We start from the raw sequence: 25,323 nt of genomic DNA, 5'->3' as shown, positions 1-25,323 counted from the left end.
TGCACAACCACATCTGGCTTTAAGTAGATATTTTTACTAAATCATGGTAACTACTAGCCAGCACTCAAATAAATTAAAAATTACACTTTCATTTACTCAGACACTTTTATAAATGTATAGAACATATTTTGATATTCCTTCCTTACCCTCTTTTGTTCCTCACTTCCACTGAATTCTTTCTTTCCAATAAGTACTCCTTTAGGTTCATGTAGTTTTTTAAGAGTGACTTACTCAAGTTAATTGGTGTTGCTTGCATGAGCATGGTATGGGTTATTGAGTTGGGGCACAGGTTACCTACCAGTGGTTACACCACTGAAGAAAAATGACTCTTCACCCACTTCTCCAGCAGCTGTTAGCTACCAGTAACTCCTCAGCTACACATGGGCCCTCACAAGTTCCTCCCTCTATCATTTATTTAAAATATCTGAACTAAAGAATTTAAAAAGTATAAAACTCCCAAATTTTAACATATCTTGTAAAGAAAACTATGTTACATGTTAGAACAGAGATCTTTGTGTGTGTGTGTGTGTGTGTGTGTGTGTGTGTGTGGTGGGGTGTGTTCATATGTGTAAGTTAGAAAATGAAATCAAGTGTTCTTTTTTATGTCTTTCTACCTTATTCTCTTGAGTCAAGATCTTTCACAGAACTTCAAGTTCTCTGAATCTGAAAAAGCAGATTGGCCAGTGAGCCCCAGATCTACCTGTTGCCATCTCCCAATTCTGGGGTTGGGAGCAAGCACTCTCATACACAAAGTCATTTTCCCAACCCTAGCATAATGATTCTTAGGTAAAAACAGTTGCATGAAAGAAAAACCTATTCCAGACTACTTAGAACCAACGGTAGAGAAACTACTCAATCCCCCCCATTGAGTGTGGTGTCACTTGGAGTGTCAGGCAGAAGTATGAAAGATGATTAACTGCTGTTTTAGAATAGTGTTTTGCAAACTATTTTTGGTGAAGTCTTTTTCTATTTAATGACACATGGTCTCATATAGACCAGCCCTGCCTCAAACTCATTATGGAATGGAGACTGGCCTTAAAGCCCTGATCATCCTGTGTCTACCTTCTCAGGAGTGTACAACTGTGCCAAGCAGATTTTTTTTTTTTGTTTTTTTGAGACAGGGTTTCTCTGTAACTCACTTTGTAGACCAGGCTGGCCTTGAACTCAGAAATCCGCCTGCCTCTGCCTCCAAACTTATTACATGCTAATAATTTTGTGAATAAATAACAAGGTGAATTAATGAAAAAAATGAAATGAAGATATACCAAATACATCCCGAATTTTTTTTGGGGGGGGGCAGGGAGGGATTCGAGACAGGGTTTCTCTGTGTAGCCTTGGCTGTCCTGGAACTCACTCTGTAGATCAGGCTGGCCTCAAACTGCAAAATCCACCTGCCTCTGCCTCCCGAGTGCTGGGATTAAAGGCATGCACCACCACTACCTGGCATAAATCCCAATTTTTTAAATCATGAAATTCAGCAGATATAAGATTGCTCTATTAAGCTACCATGCAAGCTTCTAAAATTTCAATTTCTTTCCTTACTTCCTCAGATAGGCAATATGACCCAGCACTGTCTGCATACTACACTCTGAATGGCTGTTCTACAGAATTCTGTAAACATCTTACAGAAGATAATGAGTCGCTCACTACTTAAATTTAGAGTTACTGCTATTGCTGGAGTCTGCTAAGTATACTCTCATTCTCCAATAAAAGATGTGTCTGCACCTTCCCTATTTACCTATTTATCATATTCAGTAACCCCTTTTATCTGCTACTGAGAGACTAATAGTTTAAAATAGCAAATTAATGGGCTGGGAAGATGGCTCAATGGTTAAGAGCACTTATTCTTGCAGAATTGAATTCAACTCCAGCATCCATATGGTGGCACACAACCATCTATAACTCCAGTCCCAGGGGAGCCAGTGCTTCTTCTGACCTCTGAAGGCTCCAGGTATGCATGTAGTGCCCATACATACATGTAGGTGAAACACTCATACACATAAAATTAACTATCTAAAAAAAAAAAAAAAAAAGGATGAAAACAAGAAAAAAAAGAACAAAAAAAAAACAAAAAAAAAGAAAAAAAAATAAAATTAACTATCTAAAACAATTTTTAATTTAAATGACTTAAAATTGTAAGTTTTATCTCATGTAGCATACAAGTACAGAAAGGGCGAGTGAATTACTTTTGTGAAGACTGGGTAACAAGGATAGCAAGAACATACTATTTAAAACTATGAAAACAGATTTCTATGAAATAGTTGAAGTGGTTAATATTTAATAAATTTTAGGGCTGAATGTCTTAAAGATAAAAAATGAAAGACATTCCTTCCTGGTGGATTCATACTGTTGTAGAGAACAAAAGGCAGTGTTCTCTGGTTGAGGTCACATGACTCTCAAAGAATCATGCATTTACTTTATACTATTAGAGTGCCCAATAGGTACCAGAAATAGGAATGAAACAATGCAAGGCACCGTCCCCAGCCCTGCACGGGTGTGCAGTCTTGTTAGTCAATGAACCATACATCCGTGAGTACAATACACAAGCAAACAAAGAACCAGGAGAGCCTAACATCCCACCGCTCTGCTCAGACGGGTTACTTCTTCAGGAGCCCAAAGCTGTGAGGTCGCTGGAGGGATGTAATAGGATGTGATGGCTAGCTAACTTCAGGGCAATCTCAGTCATTTTTAGCAGCAGTGTCCAAACACTAAATGAGGTATTAACGAATGCCTCCGGAAATTAAGTGTTTGGCTCTTAAAGTTGTCTCTTAAGAGTTTAATCTATGAGGTTAGAGAGATGGCTCAGCAGTTAAGAGCACTAGATGCTCTTTCAGAGGTCCTGAGTTCAATTCCCAGCAACCACGTGGTGGCTCACAACCATCTGTAATAGGATCTAATGCTGTCTTCTGGTATGTGGGTGCACACACATATATAAAATAAATTAAATCTTAGGAAAATAAGAAAGTTTAGTCTGTGTCGTAACTTCCTATACAGGGCTCTTTTCCCCTTTGTCTAATGTCACTGAGCCTGATTACCAACCAAAGAGGCAGCACTGGTAGCTAAGAATACAGACAACAACTCAGTTCCTCACTGCAGTTTTATCCCATCTACACATTTCATTTTTCTATTATTAAATCATTGGCAGGTTAAAATGCATTTCTATTGATGAAAAGTCTACAGAATATAAACATGACACTATGCAACACACTATGAAAACTATAAATATAGTCTTAAAACATAAGGAAAAAGCAATGAAAACACAGTCCCAAAGAGAATGTCCTTGTTAACAAAAAATAATCGATTAACCAAGCAACAATTGTTCGGTGACCAGCTATTGACCCCAGGGCCTTGCATATGCTATGTTAATAGTCTATTGCTGAGTGGCTTCCCCAGTTCAGGACCAACCCTGTTAATTTAATTTCTACTTCAAATTAAAAATGATTTTATGAACCACTGCTTTGTTTCTGCCCCTCTCCAAAAGTCCATTTACGAAGAGATTTCCTGAGCCGGCATGGTGGGGGTGAATGCCTCGTATCCAGGAACTCAGAAGATTGAAGAGGGAGGATCCACACTCAAGGCCAGCTGGGCTAAACAGCAGCAAGACTGATAAATAAATAAATAAATAAATAAATAAATAAATAAATAAATAAAAATAAAGAAGCCAGGCAGATGTGTTGCACGCCTTTACTTTCAGGAAGTCTGGTCTACAGAGCTAGTTCTAGGCCAGCCAAGGCTACACAAAGAACCCCTGTCTTAAAAAACCAAAAAAAAATGAATAAAGAAAGAAAAATAAAGAAAAAAAGGATAAGAAAAAATTCACTAAGTCTTGGCTCAAAATATAAATATTCACTAACTTTACTGATAGACTAATGTAAAATGTGCAAAAACTCAGCAATACTACTGCACTACACTAGATAGGAGCACATCATTTGTGCATGTAACAATGAAGTAAACATTTTTAGGCTGAATTTTCTTTAAGAAACATGGACTCTAGCAATCCAGAGAATATGTAATTGTATTGCCTTCTGTTTGTAGTTTTCCTCTAAATGTCAGGCAAAATAATGTCCTGGGGTATTTCTTTCATGCATCTGCTATAGTACTATATAATTTAAATTTACTAAACATTCTGGCAGGGTCAACTTGCTTAAGACAAAAATACTACCTACCACTGGAGTCACACAGTACCCCTGGGTTCAATTACTACTTGTCAATGATTACCATGGATTTGACCAATCTACTTATCTGATGCCTCAGATTTTTTTCTTAGACAAGAAAAAGTTTATCTTAGCACAGGAAAATAAAACAAAACAAACAAAAATCCATGGTGAAAAATACCAAAACATTTTTTTTTCAAGAAAGGAAAGAGCTAACCTTATCTATACAGAAGAACATGGGTCCTAGCTCCTACCTGTGTTTAGTCCCTTAAGTGGAATAGATCACACTGCTAACCTAGGGGTAAAAAACTCAATCATAAGCCTTTTGTTTGAGTCTTAGGATGTAACTAGCCATTTTTATTTTCAGTAATGAAAATAAGCATTATGTTTACGGTAATAAATGCAAATAATCTCAAAGCAAAACAAATTCTGATTGTATTTGGTTTCTCTTCTGGCATGCAGTTGCACATGCAGATAGACAGAGCACTCACATACATAAGATAAATAAATCTTAAGGGGGAAAAAAAAAAGAGTGTGGGACTGGAGAGATGGCTCAGCACTGACTGCTCTTCCAGAGGTGCTGAATTTAATTCCCAGCAACCACAGGGTGGCTCACAACCATCTGCAATGGGATCCAATGCCCTCTTCTGGTGTGTCTGAAGACAGCAGCAGTGCACTCACATAATAAATAAACAAACAAACAAATAAATAAATAAATATTTTTAAAAAATTTAATCTCTGTTGTAACTTCTTTTTTTTTTTGTAGTTGTTGTTTTTTGTTTTTTGAGACAGGGTTTCTCTGTACAGTGCTGGCTGTCTGGAACTCACTCTGTAGACCAGGCTGGCCTTGAACTCAGAAATTCACCTGCCTCTGCCTCCCGAGTGCTGGGGTATCTTTCGTAACTTCTGGTACAGTCAACGGTAGTCACTCCTTAGATGAAAAGGTACAGGTGTATGCACAAGTTTACTTAATAGTGTTTTCTTCTTCCTTCAGTCAGCAATATGTAAAATGAAGAGCCTTCGTCAAAGTGAAGGCAAACCTAACTGGTAAGATGGAAGAAACTCAAGTGCCATTTAGCCAAAATCTTTAATGCACTAAATGATTATGAAAGCAAACAGATAAATGCTGTCAACTGGCTTTTGCATGTGGACTTCTCAAGGTCACTAGAAACACCCCAAGGATTATCGAATGCAGCAACAAACAGCAAACCAACTGATTGATTAGGTGAGGAACCTAGAGGCTGGAGTGCAGCTAGCTCCTGATTACATAAAGATCTTAAATACAAAGGACTAAAATTGGGAACATAAGGGGTCAGTGAAGTGACAAAGGTCAAAGGCATTCGTCCCGAAGCCCAACGACCTGGGTTCAGTGTCTAGGACGTACATGCTGGAAGAGAAGCACCTCCCCAAACTTGTCTTCAACCTCCGCATGTGCCTCATGGTGCACACTTACACCCACAAAAATAAAATACTAAAAGAAAAAACTAAATATAAAAAATAAGAAAACCCCCAAATACCTGCCACTTAATGACTTAATATTGCTTTTTTCCCCTAGTTTTGAGCTTTTTAATTAAAAAAAAAACACACACACATTTTTAATAATCTACTTTGAATTGTATGTATTTACAAGTGGGTAGGACCATGTGTACATGTGAATGAGTACCAGTGCCCTTGGAGGAGACATTGGTCCTGAGGCTGAGGCTGGAGATCCAGGCTACTGTGAGATGCCTGGCGAATGCTGGGACTCACATGCCCAGTGAGGTCTTCTGCAGGAACAGTTTTCTACAGCCCTAAACACCGCACATTTGAAAACTTCCATCTTGTCATTTACTCTATGGGAAAAAATTTCAACATTTGAAATTTTGAACAGTTCAGATTACATGTGTGTGTGTGTGTTTGTACGAGTGGGCGCTCGCACACAGACTAATTCATGTGCATATGATGGTTGGAAGACAGATAATAATTAACTTTTTAGGAATAGGTTTTCTCCTTCCATCATGTGGGTTCTGAGACTGAACTAAAGTCATCAGGTTTGGCAGCAGGTGTCTTTATCCACTGAACCAGTCCATGAGATTAATTTATTTATTCTGACTTGATTATGAAACCTTGTGAATTAAGTTTCACTACTGACTTGGAGCTTAAAAATTGGAATAACAGCTCGGTGAGTAAAGAACCTGCTAGCAAATAGTGGGACCTAGCCAGCCTACCCTAATTAGTGAGACCTGATCTCAAAAGCAAGATGGGTGGCTGCAGAGATGGCACCCTAGATTCTGGCCTCCACATATACAAGCATGCTTGCATGTGCAAGCTCACGTTTGTGAATGCACACACACACACACTCACACTCATCCCACTTCAAAAATAAAATATGCACTTGGGTAGTGGAGGTAGGATGTTAATGAATTTGAGATGAACTGAAGCTATAAGAGATACCCAGACCAACCTTTAGTACATACAATAACAAAATTTAAATATATGGCTGGAGACTTCTCAGTGGCAGAACATGGCAGGCCATGTAATTAGCAAGGCAACAAACCCTGGGTTCAGTCTCTTAACTACACACACAGGTTCTTGTGTGTGGTCATACACACACACACACACATACACACACACACACACACACTCATATACAGACACTCAAGATCAGCAGGAATAAAATGTTCTGCAAAAAAGAAATGTTAAAATAGGACAAAGAATTAAGAAAATATTTCCTTTGTTTGTTTGTTTGTTTTCGAGACAGGGTTTCTCTGTATAGCCCTGGCTGTCCTGAACTCACTTTGTAGACCAGGCTGGCCTCGAACTCAGAAATCTGCCTGCCTCTGGTTCCCGAGTACTGGGATTAAAGGCGTGCGCTACCACCACCCGGCTCAAGAAAATATTTCTTACTAACCAACCACTGAACTATTATTGTTCAGGCAAAATGTTCCATGTAAGTGCCTTCGTATGTTATATGTTATGTGGTTTTGCCTTCATTTGTAATTAAGGGCTCTAGTCAGGTGGTGGTGGCAAACACCATTAATAACAGCACTTGAGAGGCAGAGGCAGGCCAATCTTCGAGTTTGAGGCCATCTTGATCTATGGAAAGTCTTCAAGGGCAGTCAGATCTACACAGAAAAAAATCCTGTCTCTAAAAACAAACAAACAAAAATCCAAACCAAACCAAACCAAACCAAACAGATTCTATAAAACTTATAAAACCCAATTAAAACCATATTTTGCTTAACATTTAACAGAAATGCCTTTGTAATTCCAACAGTGAACATTTCATGTTTTCATATTTACTGTGAAGAGATACATTCTATTCAAAAACTAATGCCCCAAACTAAAGTGCACAGGAGTTGATTTAGTCTCAGTTAACAAGTTTGTCAGGTGTAGACTGTGCATAAATGCATCAGGCCAAAAGAGCAAAGGTAGTGAGAACTGAATGCCAGCTTGCTCTTCTCCAATGAAGGCATTATGGCTCAGGGCATAAAGGTGGAACCTTGTTAGAATTTGTGCAAAGTTCTTGGTAGTCCAGAAATATTTTAGTTACCAGGAGCAAAAGGGAAAACCATCCATGATCCAAAAGGATATAGGGTAATATGCCTTAAATAGCAACACTGTAATGTCCTGATAGGTCATTACAGGCTGCCTGAAATAGCACTCCCCTTGTTAAAACAAAAGGCATGACTTTTGTAAGGCTCTAGACCTCCAGGACTATCCTCCTCCCCTTGTGCTTCTCCATTAGTAAAGGTGATAATGAGGTATAGTGTATAAGAAAAGAACCTATTTTCAATAAAAAAGAAAAAATTGTGAAACCTCAAAGCCATTAGCATGCCAATAAGAGGAAAAGCATGTGGGCTCACTGAAGGAAGAATTAGTGAGGAATGGAAGAGAACACTGAGATGGTAGATCAGGTGACATAATTACTGTAGCAATCAATGGTGCTTATCCATATCCAGGGAATTCTAGGACTGCTTCTAGAACAGAAGATACTCCCTACAAAGCCAGCTCTTAAAATTTCATCATTTCTTGGGGGAGCGGGAGAAAGTAACCTTGGGTCAAGCTAAAGGCCCATGAGTGTGCAGCAAGCTCTCTACCATAAAGCTGTAAGCCCTGGCACTGTTTTCTCTGACAAGGGCCTATGATGTCTAGGCAGGTCTTGAACTTGTGATCTTGTTTCTGACTCTTGAGTATACAACTCAACCTTTCAAAAGTTTTTCTTTATAGAATAAAAGCTGAGAAAATAGTAAGTGGCTCTTCACATACTTTTTTAACAACAGTACTGTTTTCCAAGCTTTTCTTTCTTTTGTGTGTGTGTGGGGGGGGGGGAGGGAGAAACCCAGAACATTTCATCTCACCTGTAAATACTCCAACAGGTTATCTTTACCTGAGGGCTTCTCATGACAACAATATCTTAAGTAGATCTAAGAAAATTAGAATTTCTTTAATTTTTTTTTTAAAAACACTCATTTTTTTAAAAAAAGATTTATTTATTATATGTAAGTACACTGTAGCTGTCTTCAGACACTCCAGAAGAGGGTGCCAGATCTATTTATGGATGGTTGTGAGCCACCATGTGGTTGCTGGGATTTGAACTCAGAACCTTCAGAAGAGCAGTCAGTGCTCTTAACCACTAAGTCATCTCTCCAGCCCGCTATAAATTTTCATGTTAATATGTTGTATGAAGAGGAAGAGGAGGAGGAGGAAACAATTATAGCCTTAACCCACACCATTTTTGGAAAGGCAGGGAGACAGAGCAGTCCTAAAGTGCTTGCCAAACATGGACAATGAGGACTGGAGCTTGGATTCCCCAGTGCACATGTAAAAAGTTGGCATAGCACTGTGTGCCTATCTTATCAACACTATGGAGGGAGAGAAAGGGTGATCCTTGGGGCTTGCTGGCTACCCAGCTGGCCTCCTGAACAGATGAACTCCAGGTTCAGTGAGTCCTGTTTTAAAAAGGAATGTGTAGCTGGGTAGTGGTAGCCCACACCTTTAATCCTAGCACTTGGGTGGCAGAGGCAAGCAGATTTCTGAGTTCAAGGCCAGCCTGGTCTACAGAGTGAGTTCCAGGACAGCCAGAACTATACAGAGAAACCCGGTCTTGAAAAAAGAGAGAGAAAGAAAAGAAAAAAAAAAGTAAAGTGTAGAGTGATTGAGGAAGACAATTACTAGCCTCCACACACCCATGCCCACACTTGCACATATACATACAGACTCATACAAATGTTTTATATGTGTGATACCAACATGTCTTTTTTACTTCCCTACATAATATCATAAAACTAAGCCAAGTAAAACATGAAAGGTAGTAAACAAGTATTAAATTATATATCTAAGAAAAGGGTATATACAATGAAATTCATTTTGGGGGGCTTTAGGGAAAACACAGAAGATGTTTATTTGAAAAAAATATTTTTTTTTAATGCGTGCTGAGGCTGAGAATGGAGGTATACCCTTTTAATACCAGCACTCAGGAGGCAGAGGCAGACAACTCTGTGAGTTCAAGTCCAACAGGGCCTTCATAGCAAGTTCTAGTTAAACTAGGACTACACAGTGGGCCCTTGTAAAAAACAAATGAACAAAAAAGTGCTTGACATTTTAAAACCACCATCTTATGAAAAGGGCTTGGGATTGGATGAGACCTACTTATACACTATCATAGAACTGGGAAAGAAACTGGGTAGAGTAACTTCCACAGGAACTGTAGAGATTCCAAATGTAGATAAGTGTTCTATAACATCCTCTAACATTTTCTTAGAAAGCTAATGTGTCCTAAGCACTTAGTGCATGTTGGATCACCTTTCAAATGATATGAAAGTGTTTTCTATGTATGTAGCATCAGCCATCTTCCCTTTGAGCTGTGGTCAGCACTGGTTTCATAGTTGAACCAGCTGGAGAGGTTTTCGGTTTTTAATATTAATGTAAATAAATCAGAATCTTTAAAAATGGCACTAGGACAGAAACATTTAAAACAATTCTCTTGTTTCATCATATATAGATACACATATATAGATACACACATCTGCTTCTCTGCTTCAGCAGTTGCCTTTCATCTTTCATCTCCCCTTATCACTATATATATATGGCTGGCCTCCAGACATCCACCTGTCTCTGCCCTCTGCCTCACAGTGCTGGGATTAATGGAGTGTGCCATCACCTCTGGCCCTTCACTGTATCTTTTAAAATTCTGTTGAATTTCTGTTTGGATATGACTCACTACTGAGCACAAAATAGATGTGATATATCATACATTATTATTAGGTGCAAAAACTGTGCCCCTGTCCTCAAGAACTAAGTCTGGTTGGGAAAGATATGTAAATAACAACAAAGTGATATAGATTATTATAGTTATAGCCTTGAGTAGGGATATAAAAATGTAAGACCTGATCAAGTTGACTGGAATATAGGACTGAATGAAAAGGTATCAGTACTCCTTGAAGGGACTTATGTAGATTGTAGTTTTTAATTGGCATTTTTTATTAGATATTTTATTTACATTTCAAATGTTATCCCCTTTCCTAGTTTCCCCTCTGAAAATCCCCATTCCCCCACCCCCGCTGCTCCCCAACCCACCCACTCCCGCTTCCTGGCCCAGGCATTCCCCTATACTGGGGCATAGAACCTTCACAGGATCAAGGGCCTCTCCTCCCATTGAGGACCGACTATGCCATCCTCTGCTACATATGCAGCTAGAGCCATGAGTCCCACCACGTGTTTCCTTTGATTGGTTGTTTAGTCCCAGGGTTCTCTGGGGATACTGGTTAGTTCATTTTGTTGTTCCTCGTATGGGGCTGCAAACCCCTTCAGCTCCTTGGGTACTTTCTCTAGCTCCTTCATTGGGGACCCTGTGCTTCGTCCAATGGATGGCTGTGAGCATCCACTTCTCTATGTGTTTAACTGGCATTTTTTAACAATTCAAATGTAGTGTGATGAAGTAAAGATTAAGATTATAATTTGGAAGTAATTTGGTGCAGGCTTGGGATGTAGCTCAGTTGACAGAGTGCTTGCCTAGCATGTAAGAGGCCTTGAGTTCCATCCACATCATCCCACAAAACTGGGTGTGGTTGAAAAGGCCTTCAATCCCAACACTTGGGAGGTAGAGCCAGGTTCAAGCTCATCCTTGACCATATAGAAAACTCAAGGTTAGCCTGAGCTACTTGAGATCTTGTCACAAAAAAGATATAGATAAATAAATAAATATGATAGAAAAGGAAGTTATGATCTTTTATTTCATACTTTAACATAGTGTATATAATACAGTGTAAGGTTTATTAAGCAACAGAAAGCAGTCAGACTAGGAATTAACTCATACTACTGCCATAAAAGAAACATGACTAGCTAAAGATTAGTTAATTCTGGAACTATAAGCTTTACCAAGTCTATCTTTCTCAAGACATTAAAAACAAGCAAATTTGAGGAACTAAAACTATTCTGGCTTCCGGAACACTTAAGGTCAGGAGGAACAGTATTTCCTGAGACCGGAAATGGTAAGATAGGCTTGCTTTAACAAGTCAGTGGCTAAAGCCATGTTTTCAAACTTGTGTAGAGTAGAATTTTTAAGTCTTTAAGATTCTTAAGGGGAAAAATTAAAAAAAAAATGTTTTTGTTGGTTTAAATGAGGCATAAAACTAAGTGGCCGTTCTCCAGCTTTTTAACTGAGTCTGGAAAACGAAGCTTCTCTTTGCATCAGCTCTTCCCACTAAACCAAAGGAAAACTTCTAATACAAGTCAGACTGGTCAGCTCAAGGTCAAGTCTGCAAAGTGGTTAATACGAACAGAATAGGTTTCTATATATTCTGACTACAAAAGCCCAATATACAATATACAAAATAGTTATCTAAAACTCAGCAGGGAAATTATGTGGTAATCAGGCATGGGAAGCCCCTCTCCCAAGTTCCATTTGTTCAAAAGAGTAGCATCTCCTTGAGTGAATTCAGTTACTTTAAATACTCTATAAAAACATAACTTTCAAAAAATAATTTTATGACACCCAACTGAATCTTTGAAAGAATCCAGTAAGACACAAGATGTAACAACCTGCCTTAAACGCTGACTTAGGAGTCAAAGCCCCAAAGCTCCCTAGAAAGCGCCTATCCAGCCCATTAAAATTTTAGTTTGGAATTTTGTGTTGTAAGCGATTTAATTTTTAAAAATTTTTTGTTACTTATCTTTAACCAAAAATAGTCACTTTAGTTAGAAATAAGACAGAAATGAGGAAATCAAAATAGACATTTCCTTGCCCTCTTGCCAGCTACCTTCCCACGTCAAAAAGACTACTGCAGTGACCTACTAACTGTCGCTATTATTCCCACACTCGTAAGCATCACAGAAACGTGGGCCTTAATTCCAGGTGATGATTATAAAACGGAATAGGGTAGTTACCCAGCATGGACAACCCAAGGGTTGAAACACCCCGCTCTCTGAGTCTCTACTTACCCTCAGTAGCATCCTGGGGATTAGAAGTCCGGTCACTGGAAGGATCGAGGGCAACAGTTGCCAGAGAAGTAGTAACCCCCGACAGTTCACTCATAGGCTCACTACGGCTTGTTTCTGGCACACTTTCTCGGGAGCTAAATCTTACTCGAGAACTAGATCGAGAGCTGAGGTCCGGGCTGGTGTCTGACAAACCTGGAATGTCATCAATCTTTGTTGGTGTCACCATGAACCGAACTGAGGACATCTTGGTGGTGGTTTCTGGGGGATGCATTTTTTTTTCCTTTCCTTTTGACAAAGAAAAAAGGAAAAGCTCACAAAAACTCTTCCTCCTACACTAGCTACTTCTGATTGCAAAAATAGAAGGAAAAAAAAAACCCTCAATTACCCTGATTTACATCCCACAAAGGCCCAATTAAGAATCCTTGTACTTAGAATTCAAGCCAGCTCTTTTATAAAGTGCCCCACCAGTAACTGAAAAATAATTTTCAAGAAAACAAAATAAGAACAAAACGATGCCAATCCTGTGTAACTTGTTTCCTTCAGAATCCTAGCTGTCTCCCTTGGTCCAGGGCTGAGGGCTCCGTGCCATGATCTCACAGCAGCTGGTGACGCCTCCCTCTGCTCAACCCCCAGGGTCCGGATGAGGTAGTTAGTCCTTTATCTGCCGAGTGTCCCACGGTTCTGAGGACAGAGCATGCAGGCCCACCCTTGTCAGGCGTATAGAGCGTGGATCAGATTGCGCAAAGGCGTGCACCAGCCACCTGTTGTGTATCAGGTGAATACCCCACAGGTCTGGCTGGGAGGAGGTGTGTGCTGAGCCACCCGATGTTTTTGAGGTCGATAATCCACTTGGGTCTGGTGGGAGAGATGCGCATGCATAACGGGAAAATACCCCCACACTACAGGATGGAGAAAGAGGAGAGCAACGAGAGGACGCCAAGGCAGAGTGGATTCCTGCCTCCCAGAGGTCTCGTCCTGGCAAAGGAGCTGGAGGCGGCGGCTAGCGGATCAGGGCAGCTCCCACCGCAGGGTAGTGGCAGGTCGTCGCGAGTCCCTCCAGCCCACGACCGCTCGCCGTGTTTGCACTGCGTGTGACAGGACGCGCTTCCCTCCCGGGTCCGGCGCCCGTAGCCTCTCGCCGGCTTTCCTTGGGTCTCGGCGGAGGCAGAAGACGGCCAGGCGGGCTGGTCCCGGCTACGGAGGAGGTGGCAGGTGCGGGAGCCCGCGCCAGCTGATGCGGGTGCGCGCGCAGCTGTTGTTTACTAGCCGCTAACCGTTTCGGAGCCGCGGCGCGCAGGAGGCCCCCTCCCCGGCAGACGCCCGAGGCCGTTACGTGACCTCGCCGCCCCCCGCCCCGGGCGCGGCGGGCTGTGCCCGCGCCGCCGCAGCCCTCCCCTTTCCGCCCCGCTCGTTCCTCATTCGAGGGTAACCGTCCGGAGAAGTCTGGGGAGCTAGAGGGCGGCGCCGTCCCGCGGCCGGGCAACAGCAGCCCCGCCCGGAGTATGCAGCGCCGAAGACAGAGGGCAGCACGCCTGCGCGGACCGCCGACTCTCACATAGAGCACGACGGGAACTGTAGTCCGCCCTAGGGCCTGAACGCCTGTGTGACGAACTGCTTTTTCTCACCTGTGCGCCAAATTATCAGTATGCTGCTTAGAGGCAGGCAGTGTACACTGACCCCGGAACCGCAAGGGTCATCTCTAAAAGCTCTCTGGAAACCTTAACTGTATGGCACCCAAACCTCCCAGTACTGTATCTAGTTACCTTAGATGTGACCTCTGTAAAATTTCAGTTGTCTTTTTTAAGACACCTGTACCTTGCTCATCATTATGGGCTAATTTCCCCCCTTCTTGTTCATATCCTTTTGAAACTGCAAGCCAGGCTTAAATTTCCATTAAAGAGAACTTATACAGACATGGAGAAGACATTGGGATATCTGCTCTGCAACATTTCCAGGGTTTGACCTACTTTACTAACACTAGAATGTTTAATTCATCAAGGTGTTTTAATAACTTTCAGTTCAACCATGTTTTATTTGAAAACTTTCTGAAAGTTTGACCAAAATGAAGAAACTCACCGGAGCCTTTCCTGAGACCTTTCCTTTCCTCCTAGTTGCCAATAGTTAAATCAGTATACTTAATAATGGAGCAGGTTAACAGCACTTACTGCTCTGAAGGAAACCCTAATTCGGTTCCCAGTCCTCACATATGGTCCTGTAGCTCCAGGTCTAGGTGATAAGACCCATGCTGTCATTGCACTTAAATACACATAAAAGATTTTAAAAAATAATGTATTGGGCTGGAGAGATGGCTCAGCTGTTAAGAGCACTGGCTGCTCTTCCAGAGGTCCTGAGTTCAATTCCCAGCAACTACAAGGTGGCTCACAACCATCTGTAATGAGGTCTGGTGCCCTCTTCTGGTGTGTCTGAAGGAAGCTACAATGTACTCAGATAAATAAATTAATAAATCTTTAAAAAAAAAATGTATCAAAACCATCTTAATTCCCGGGTTTGGAAATTCCCTTTGATCAAATGGCAATTTCCAGCCGAGTTTAATAGCCTGGGAATAAAATGGAACCTGTTAAAATGTAAAATTGTATTAGATCCTTGAGTATTTGACATATCCAAAGCCCTTGATTCTATCCTCCAGTGAGGGTGGGGGCAGGGTTAGAAAACTGGTACACTTATTTATTCGGAGTGTACAAATACCCTTCTGTTTATGGGTCCCAGGATCTGAACCCAGATCTGCAGACTTGTGGGTGAAGCACCTTTGCTGGCCAAAATACCTCTTTAGCTCTTTAGAAAGTGAGACATGAGTTCACGTTGCACAGGATGTCTATATAGCAGAAGATGACTTACTTTTTTCTTTTGGTTTTTTCGAGACAGGGTTTCTCTGTATAGCCCTGGCTATCCTGGAACTCACTCTGTAGACTGGGCTGGCCTTGAACTCAGAAATCCACCTGCCCCTGCCTCCCGAGTGCTGGGATTAAAGGAGTGCGCCACCACTGCCGGGCAGAAGATGATTTTTCAACTTCTGACCTGCCTTTACTTCCCAAGTGCTGGAATTATGGGGTCACTAAACCCAGTGTTCTGTAAGGCTATGTGCATGTTAGAAAGTCACTGGACCTACTATGTTATGTACACCCTCAGCTTTTCTGATACAAAGACTAACTACATAGCCCAGGGGCTTGGAACTCATCAGGATCCTTCCACCTCATTCTATGCCAGAATTAGACATCAGCTACCATGCATAGCCTGGATTTTAAAATATAGCCTATAGCTATTGGCTGGGCAGTGGTGGCGCGCACCTTTAATCCCAGCACTCGGGAGGCAGAGGCAGGTAGATTTCTGTGTTCAAGGCCAGCCTAGTCTACAGAGTGCCAGCCTGGTCTACAGAGTGAGTTCCAGGACAGCCAGGGCTATACAGATAAACCCTGTCTCGAAAAACCAAAACCAAACCAAACCAAACACCTTACAATTGTCCTTGAAGGAAAGAAATCTATCTCCTCAGGAATCTACTCTCTAAGGCAGCCTTGCTGGTCATTCAAACTTCACAGACTTTACAAAGACATTTTGCACAATTTTTGCTCTCTTGACACATGCCAGTCTTTTTGCATGTACTTATATACACTACCTAGCTCACTCTACAGCTCTTCCTCTTGCCTCCAAACACATAATCAAGCTCCCTAAAGTCATGTATCAGATGTTAATATCCAGGGGATCGTCTAAGTCTTTGCTAGATTCACGAGTTTCCTTTTCTCCATACTGACTATTACTACTTCCAGGTTGAAGTCTTTATTTTGATATGCACAGCTGGTGGCATAGAATAATGCTAACAACAATGCTAATGTTTTATTTTTGCAATCGAAGGACAGAATTATTTCCAATACTGGAAAAAAAACAAAAAAACAAGACATTATCTCCTACCAGACAGATTTCACGGACTTGGTAAAGAAACACCACAGGAAGCCGGGTGTGGTGTCGCACGCCTTTAATCCCAGCACTCGGGAAGCAGAGGCAGGCGGATTTCTGTGAGTTCGAGGCCAGCCTGGTCTACAAAGTGAGTTCCAGGACAGCCAGGGCTATACAGAGAAACCCTGTCTCGAAACCCCCCCCCAAAAAAACAAAAAAAAAAAACCACCACAGGCTGGCACACACCTTTAAGGTAGTGCTCAAAGGCAGAGGCAGTTAGACCTGAGGTCCAGAGCAGCCAGCTCTACATAGAGACTCTGTCTAAAGAGAGAAAAAGAAAACTTCCAGGGTTGGGCACACTTGTTATCTCAGAACTCAAAATGTAGTGGTAGGACTGGAGAGAGGGGTGCTTCCCAGAGGACCTTTGTCTGTCCCCGGGAGTCACAGAAAGACTGGCTATCACTCTCTAGTCACCAAGGATGTAAATCCCTTTCTAGCTTTGGTGGTTACTGGCACATATTGGCATAGACATGTCGGTAAAATACTGAAACACACATTTTTTTTTTTTTAATCTTTGAGGAATTCAGAATATTTTTTAGCTGGGCGTGGTGGCACATGCCTTTAATCCCAGCAGTTGGGAGGCAGAGGCAGTTGGATTTCTGAGTTCAAGGCCAGCCTGGTCTACAGAGTGAGTTCCAGGACAGCCAGGGCTACACAGAGAAACCATGCCTCGAGAAAACAAAGAAAAAATTTTTTAAAGGGCCCACAATTAGACAATAGAGTTTTTCCAGCGAATGCTGACCTTTGTAGGAGTCTTTCACAGCCTTTTCTTCCCCAACACCCTATCGTTGATGGCACACAGTTCTATTGCTACAATGAGGGCTTAAGAATGTTCTCAACCGGGCTGGTGAGATGGCTCAGCGGTTAAGAGCACCGACTGCTCTTCCAAAGGTCCTGAGTTCAAATCCCAGCAACCACATGGTGGCTCACAACAATCCGTAACAGAAATCTGATGCCCTCTTCTGGAGTGTCTGAAGACAGCTAAAGTGTACTTACATATAATAAATAAATAAATAAATAAATAAAATCTTTAAAAAAAAAAAAAAAGAAAAAAAGAATGTTCTCAACCTTGTACTACCAACCGTACTACCCTTCCCCCATCTTTTCCTCCAACAACACACAAAATGAACTTTCAAGTCATTGTATCTTTAATAACCTGGCATGAAAGAAAGAAAAATATTGTTCCTTTTACGGGCGAGGCCCAGCAGTATAGACTCATTCACGTGGTGAGTGAGATAGGATTCCAAACAGCATGGGAAGGCTTCAAGGCTTACAGATAGACGCGTTTGGTTGCTGATAATCGGCCGAGGCACGAGCAGCATAAAAGATTAACGAGCCCTCAGAGGACAGGACGCGGTTGCTGGGTCATGAGCACCTTGAAGCGTTTCTTGATGGTGATTCGGTGTCTTGAATATTTGTCATCTGGGGAGAACCGAGCAGGATGGGCCGAGCAAGTCTGTTGTCCCATAGGGTCAAATTTCTGCTCAAGGAAAAATAAAATAAAAATGATCTCAATATATGAGTGGTGTGATAGAAAGGGGACAAGAATTGGGAAACCTGAGGCCGGGAGACCGCGATGGTCAGAACAAGAAGCCACTGCCTCTATCTACCACGTTTTAGCTCCGACATGGCTCCACTCACTGAGCTGCGCAGGCCGTTTCCAACCGTTCCTCCCATCTAAATTTCTCCTCCTTTTGATATATAGCAGTTTCCTCCTCCCCTTACCTTCAGTGTATAGACTCGATCGCCCTGCTCGTTGAGGTAATACTGGAGAAACATGACTGCCCTCAGCCGAAAGTCGCCCCGTACGTTTACCGCCAGCAGCGTTTACCCGAGTGCGCCGCCTCAATCGCGTGCGCCAACAACCTTCCAGTTTGGACGGAAGTCTTTCCAAGGCATCCTGGGAAATGTAGTCCATTTCTCCAGTCATATCCATGTGACCAGAAGGGGGCATAGTAGAGCAAGTCTTGCTTGGCCTTGGGTTCCAGCTAGCAGCAACCTTGCAAAGTTATTAAGATCCATGGACTTGCCCACTGTGTGCCAGGCACTGCCAGGGATTAGGAAGTAGGGATGGATGTGGGTTGAATGTTGATGCATCATTCACTGTTGATATCAGTCTTATCTTTAATTTCAAATTGCACACTCATTTCAGAGGCACCAGTTTTCTAATTCCTGGAGAAACAAGGGCTCCAGGATTCTCAACTTCCTATATCCTAGGGAAGAAGTTAAGATTTTTTTTTTTGAACCCTACTTTTAACATCCGGTTTCCCGCCCAATTTCAAAGTATTGGCGGCAAAGAGTGCATGATGGGTATTCGATATTATGCAAAGCGAAAAGAACGTAAAGGTTTTCTTGTGACTGGTGGATTTTGTTTTAGGGATCGAACCAAGATTCAAACTCGGGACCGGACCACAAGTTCAGCTCTTTCTTATATGGTGAGTAGCAGATGATAGCAAGTAAGGTACACCTTCTCGGGGGTATTTCCAGTTTTTAAAAGGCCGAAAAGCCGCATAAGAGGCTAGTTTAAAGAATTAAAAACTAAAACCAAGATATTGCAAAATGATCATTGCAGCACTACTTATAGTGGCAAAAATATAGTAGCATACTAAATTTGTAGCCAGAAAAAAAAACGTAATTTTTTTTTTTAAAAGTAGTAACTATAGACGGTTTGGCTGCCGTTTTCATGAGATGCATTCAAAAACCCCGGGAGCTTAACCCGAGCTTGTAACCCCAGAAGTCCGGAGGCTGAAACGGAAGGATCTCTAACATCCAAGGTCCAAGGCCCACTTGGACAGTATTCTAAACAGTGAAACCCTTTTTTAAACCAAGAAACAAACAAAAGCATGGTGGGTGGGTGTGTCCGTGTGTGTTCGTGTGTGTGTGTGTGTGTGTGTGTGTGTGTGTGTGTGTGTTTTGGAGATTTTGCAGGGGGGGGTAGGAATATACACAAACAGTTAATATTGGTATCTTCTGGCATGGAGGTCTAGGTACAGGGAATGAAAGGGAAGAGTGCTTGCTGATGTAGGGTTTATTTTACATAGCCTGGATTTTTGTTCGTTTTGTATAGGTTTTGATGTTATTGTTGTTGACTGCTTTAACACACACACACACACACACACACACACACACACACACAGAATTTTAGTCCTTTTCACCCTCCCATCTCCCTTTCTTAACTCCCTTGGACTCCCCCTCAAAACTTTTCTTAATCTGACTTTTGAGTCATACTAAAATATTAATTTAAAATTTAAAAAGTAATTTAATGAAAAAACTTTATGGTAATTTTAAGGCAGGGGTTGTGCACTCAAGGGCTAAGGTCAGAGAATCTTAGATTTCAGCCTAGGTTACATAGCCAGATTGTCTCAAAAATCCAAAAGGAACTGGAGATGTGGCTCAGTGGTTAAGAATGCTCAACTCTCTTACAGAGGACCCATCTTCAGGTGCTAGCACCCACATAGCAACTCATAACTGGTTCCAACTACAGTTCTAGAGGCTCTGACCCCCTTGTCTGGCTTCTGTGAGCACCAGGCATGCACCCAGCTGCACAGTCCTCCATCCAGGCAAACATTCATACACATAAAACATAACTACATAAACCCTTTTAAAACTATTAAAACTAAGTCCTTTCTTTTCTTTTTCTTTTTTTAAAAGGTGAAGGTCTTTAATACCAGTTCTCAAGAGATGGAGGCAGACAGATCTTTGTTGAGTTCCTAGCCAGCTAGGGCTAAAGAGTGAGCTCCTGTTTCAAAAATCAGCAATCAATTAATTAAAATCTTTTTAAATTTAGTAAAATCTTTCAGCAAATGGAAAAAAGGCCGTGGCTACCAGGAATTTCAGGAGTGTTGTGACTGGACTGTTTGGGGTCTTACAGAGAGATTTTTTTTTTTTTCAGAGTTAGCCCCACTTTGTAGCCCAGGCTTTTCTCAAATTCTTACCTCCTGGGTCCTAGGATTACAGGTGTGTGTGTTGGCTTTGCAGGAAGGTGGCGCTCAGCCCACAGCAGTTGAACACCCTGCATCGTCTGAGACACTTCAGTGTCAAGCATTTAGTTTTTTGGTTTTTGTTTTTATTTTTTATTTATTTTTATTTATTTTTTTTATTATTATTATTTTCTTTATTTACATTTCAAATGCTATCCCGAAAGTTTCCCATACCCCTCCGGAACACAGGGTCCCCAATGGAGGAACTAGAGAAAGTACTCAAATACCTGAAGGGGGTTTTTGTTTTTAATCCTCGCTGTGCACTCTGAATTTGGCTCGGGGAAATAGAGTCATCACTGAAACAAGTCCGAGGTCCACCCAAGGTTCTGTTGTTAATAGTAATCCAGCTGCAGAACTGGAGAAAGGATGGAGCTCCGGATTAGATGTATTGTTGAAGGATAGAATAAGAAGCCAACAGTGAAAACTACAGTGTCATCATGGTGGGAATCTGGGAGACAATGTTCAAACTGTCCTAAAAGAGGACACCCAACAATCATGGTATCAGATCCACTGAGGGACTTTCTAATTTTTGCTTGCTTACTAAAAACCACGGAGTAAAATCTCCTCATTCTCACTACACAATATCCTTTCCCCTCCCCCACTACAGAATGCCTGAGTCCAAGATTCTAATTCTGTTTTGACCCAGTCTTTAGCCTCTCTTCCTTAGATATCATCTGTTGGAGCTAGATTATTGCCTGGCTCCTGGACCCAACTGTTTCATTCTGGAGTCTTCCAGACTGTCACTGTTGGTGTGCCTAAACCTCGGATTATGGCATCAGGTGGAAGTAAGACTAGGGGTAGTGGAGTGTGGGGTATTACCACCTGGGGTATCAAATTTGTCACTTTACCTAGGGACAAATCAATTAGGCCAATCTATAGGGATTTGAGGAATTAGACCCCACACAGGCACCAGGGAGCCCAGGGAAATAGATTTTTACCATTAAGAATGGGGAGGTACATCCTTGGAAATGAACCAAGGTATGTCTGAAGTAATACACTGACTATTGGGACTGGATAACCAGTTACCCAATTTGATTCCCAGGAAGAGGGACCACGTTAACATGCTTGTGGTGGAAACAGAGGCTTATGTATTAGGATAGGTGGTGTCATCAGAGTTTCAAGAGAAGAGTCATGAACTGTGTCTTCTGACCTGCGCTAGGACTTCGTGCGAAGTCAGGGTGAACTGGGCTAGAGATTTTGTAAAATTCCTTGTTCCCAGGGCCTGATGGCTCCTTCTAACAGAGGTGGCTATTTGTCAGTTCAGGCAGCAGGCTCCTCTTTCTTTCTTTTTTCTTTCATTGTAATTTATTATGCATATATCTGGAATTTGGGAAGTCTAAGGTCAAGTTTCCATCTAGTTAGTGTTTTGGAGAGGATACTTCCATAGATTTCCATGTCTGACCACATGTGTTCTGTGTTCTCTCTCTCTCTCTCTCTCTCTCTCTCTCTCTCTCTCTCTCTCTCTCTCTCTCTCTCTCTGTGTGTGTGTGTGTGTGTGTGTGTGAATATTTGTTTATTGAAACTGAATCTGTGACCTTGCATCTGCTAGGCCAGCATTCTGTGAGCCAAATCTGCAGCTCCCATTTCACCTTTTAGTTTGAGGCAAGGTCTCACTAAGTTTCTCAGGCTGCCCTTGAAACTCCCTCTGTAACCCAGGCTGGCTTTGAACTTGCGATTGTCCTTCGGAGTGGTTGTACAAACCTGCATTTATTTTTTTAAGTAATTATTTTTAATTTGATTAGGGGCAAATCTTTCTTGATTTTCAGGCTGGAGGGGATAGGCCGTCTTAGCAATGGTGAGATGCTCAGTTTTTCTCCCTGTTGTGGAGCTCAGACCTTAGGAACATTTTCACTGTGTGCAGAACTTGGTGGTATAAGCTAGCCTTGTGGTGTATGGTTCAGATGAGTGTGACATTAGTGTGTTCCTATTTCACGTCTCCTTTATGGTCAGGAAGTAGAATCTGAAGGTACTGCTTTGTCAGTGAAATAATATTTTTTTTTTTTTTAAGAAAAAAGGGAGAAGTGTTGCATGAAATCAGGCCAATTAGGCTCTGTTTGTGCCATTAAAGTCATGCAGGATGCAGGCAGGCCCTGTTTAAGAAAGCACATTTGTAGCCCCTCTACCTGACCACAGGAGCTGTGTTCTAGGTTTCTTTCTTTCTTAGCTCCAGTCCAATGTTTTGTTCTTTGTGAGCCCTAAACTTCTACTATTAATCAGCAGGACCACAGATAGTCTGTGCTGTCTTTTTTTTTTTTAAGATTTATGTATTCTATTTTATATATGTGAATACACCACCATTGCTCTCTTCAGACACACCAGAAGAGGGCACCATTACAGATGGTTGTGAGCCACCCTGTGGTTGCTGAGACTTGAAATTTCACCTTGTCTATACTTGCAACTGAGATCACTGGAAATCTCCCTCCCTCCCTCCCTCCCTCCACGGTCCTCCCCTCACTTCATAATGAAGTTTCTGGGAACCCAGAATCTAGGCTGCTGTATTCTGTCCTGGGAGTTGTGTTTGTGTGGCTAGAGACAGGAGCCCTAGGGCAGTTGGGATCAGGTGGCTCCCTGTTGTATGGAGTAGGTAGGGTTAGTAGATGTTTGTGTATGCTGAGTGGGACGACTTTTGGAGAGATGAGCTTGTGAGTCCTAGAATCATTGAGCCTGCTCACAAACTGCACCTTCTGTTATTTGAGGAGATTATTAGGAACAAGAGGCATAGGAAGAGGAGGAGTGGGGTGGACCAGTGTTTGTGAAACTGCCGCTTTCTCAAGAGTCCCATGAGCGCTTCTCGGGAGCCTGGAATTTTCCCTGCACTCAGCGTGCTTGCAGACTGCTTTTCCTGCAGAATGGGCATCAATCTTATTTCATACCTTCTTCATCTGCCTATGGAGCTGGCCGGGGAGATCTTCAGGACTGTTTTGGGAGATGTTCTTAGCGGCAGGGATGGCTTGAGCTTGTTCTTCCTGGAAGATGCAAGCCCGTGTGTGTCTTTGGAAGGGAACAACTCCTCTAGCCTAATAGCTCAAGGGTAAAGGACTACTCGAGAGGCCCCCATCAACGTCCCTTCCTTCATGCATTGGGAGTCATTGCTCTGACCCCATAGGGACGGGAAGTCAAGTGGCCTAACTTCTCATCTTCTTCCTACTCCCTTCCTTCTTTGTCTCCACAGCCTCTCCATTACCAGGACCAGATCTGGTCATGAAACCTGGCGCTGGCCTGTCCCCTTTCAGTGCGCTTCCCTTTGCCCCACCTCCTCCTGTCCCACCAGACCAACCCCTCTGGGAGCCATCACCACAGCCCCCTATACCTCCTGTCTTCTCTCCAGGCAATCCTCTACTCCTTTCTGCTTTCCCCAGCTCATTGTTGGGGACAGGAGAAGGAGGCCCTGGCCCCAGTGTGGCTGGAACTGGCCAGGTCATTGTCAAAGTCAAGACAGATGTGGGGCCAGCTGAGTCCTCTCAAACTCAAAACCTTATAGTTACTCAGGCTGCCCTAAACTGGATTCCCTCAGGGGCTCTCTGTGGGAGCCAGGAGGGGCCTCCTCCTCGGTATGTGACAGCCTCTAATGTGAAGACCATTCTGCCTGCTGTAGCTGTTGGAGTGAGCCAGGAGGGCCCTGCAGGACTTCCTCTGCAGGTCCTACCACCAGCTGCCCAACTGGCTCCCATTGTGCCCCTGGAAAAGCCCTGGCCAGGAACACAAGCAACAACCATGGAAGGAGGCCCCGTGGCTGCTCGGAAGCCCTCTCAAGGTGACCTTGCCTATGCTTCCAAGGGTGTTTATGAGAACTATCGTCGCTGGCAGCGCTACAAAGTCTTGGCCCGGACTCACCTATCCCAGAGTCCTGATGCAGAAGCTCTTTCCTGCTTTCTTATGTAAGTGGGGGTGGGGGGTATCCAAGGTTGACTTTTAGGGAGGACTCTAGGATAGGCGCAGAAGTTTCGGTTACTCCAGAATTCTTGAAGGCAGTTGTGAGAGTGAGAAGACACTGTTAAGAGAATGAAAAACAGGGCTACATTCTTCCCAGCTTATAAGAAACATTCAGGTACCATCTCACAAAGAATACCTACAACTCTGTGAAGTCAGGCAAGCGTTTTATGGTAATCTTGAGAAGACTGAGAGACTTCCTGTCATAAAACAGGAAGCAGAGATTGACATATAGGTCCCTGACTCCAAATGTCAGGGCCCTGCCTGCCCGCCTGCCTGCCTGCCCTCTGACACTGACCGGGAATGAGGTGGGCTGGGTCCTGACTCATTCCTGTGAGAATGGGGAAGATGGCGCTGGGTCAGGCGAAGGAAGACCTTAGTGTGTGTGAACCCTAGCTTACTGAGGAGCCCGGGTTAAGTGGGGGGGGCCGGGAAGCACAGTTGGCTTCCCGCACACTAGGTGTGTGATCCAGAGCAGGACACTTAACACCTTTGCCCTCAGGTTCCTTATCACGGAAGCGGGTAGTCACACCTATCTCCAAGGCTGATCAGAAGCTTAGCAGGGCTTGGCAAAGCGCCAGGAGTAGAAAACGACTCATTCAAATGGTCATCCTTTTATTAATACTATAAAAAGGCAACCTGAAAGAGGAAGGGAGCCCACAGAAGGCCAAAGTATCCCTCCTTTAGTGTATGTGTGTGTTTAGCCAAGACACCTGGAGTTACAGGCTGTCTTTTTTGTTTATATATTAGTTATTAGTCATCTGGGAAATTTTCTCTACTTCCCAACCAGACAGGGTAGCTCTCAGCTGCAGACCATTGAGCAAACAGTCTCTCCTTTTTTTTTTTTTTTTTTTTTTTTTTTTTTGAGA

At 42.6% G+C, this 25,323-nt stretch overlaps 3 protein-coding genes across 4 annotated transcripts in view; 1 reads left to right on the top strand and 2 right to left on the bottom strand.

Annotated features, from left to right (window-relative positions):
* Positions 1 to 13,920, bottom strand: part of Slc12a6 (solute carrier family 12 member 6) — a 93,775-nt gene extending 79,855 nt beyond the window's left edge. Inside the window, exon 1 of one of the 2 annotated variants that reach the window (XM_021193350.2) lies at positions 12,576 to 13,920. In XM_021193350.2, coding sequence (XP_021049009.1) covers positions 12,576 to 12,846 — 271 coding nt within the window. In that variant the 5' untranslated portion in view covers positions 12,847 to 13,920. The remainder of the gene's footprint in view (positions 1 to 12,575) is intronic. The other variant, XM_021193351.2, reaches the window with a different exon arrangement.
* A 3,754-nt stretch (positions 13,921 to 17,674) lies between these two features.
* Positions 17,675 to 18,424, bottom strand: Nop10 (NOP10 ribonucleoprotein). Its single transcript, XM_021194927.2, has 2 exons — positions 18,270 to 18,424; positions 17,675 to 18,024 (listed from the first exon to the last, which is right to left on the bottom strand). The coding sequence occupies exons 1-2, from the start codon at positions 18,321 to 18,323 to the stop codon at positions 17,884 to 17,886; spliced, it is 195 nt and encodes a 64-aa protein (XP_021050586.1). The 5' UTR covers positions 18,324 to 18,424; the 3' UTR covers positions 17,675 to 17,883.
* A 2,759-nt stretch (positions 18,425 to 21,183) lies between these two features.
* The window catches only part of Nutm1 (NUT midline carcinoma family member 1), an 11,484-nt gene continuing 7,344 nt past the window's right edge, over positions 21,184 to 25,323 (top strand). The window contains exons 1-2 of the mRNA XM_021194584.1: positions 21,184 to 21,309; positions 23,697 to 24,402. Coding sequence (XP_021050243.1) covers positions 21,294 to 21,309; positions 23,697 to 24,402 — 722 coding nt within the window. The 5' untranslated portion in view covers positions 21,184 to 21,293. The remainder of the gene's footprint in view (positions 21,310 to 23,696; positions 24,403 to 25,323) is intronic.

Source organism: Mus pahari, chromosome 3 (genome assembly GCF_900095145.1).
Source record: "Mus pahari chromosome 3, PAHARI_EIJ_v1.1, whole genome shotgun sequence".
NCBI lineage: Eukaryota > Metazoa > Chordata > Mammalia > Rodentia > Muridae > Mus > Mus pahari.
Note: the sequence above shows the minus strand (reverse complement) of the source record. Positions and strands in the feature narration are given on the sequence as shown.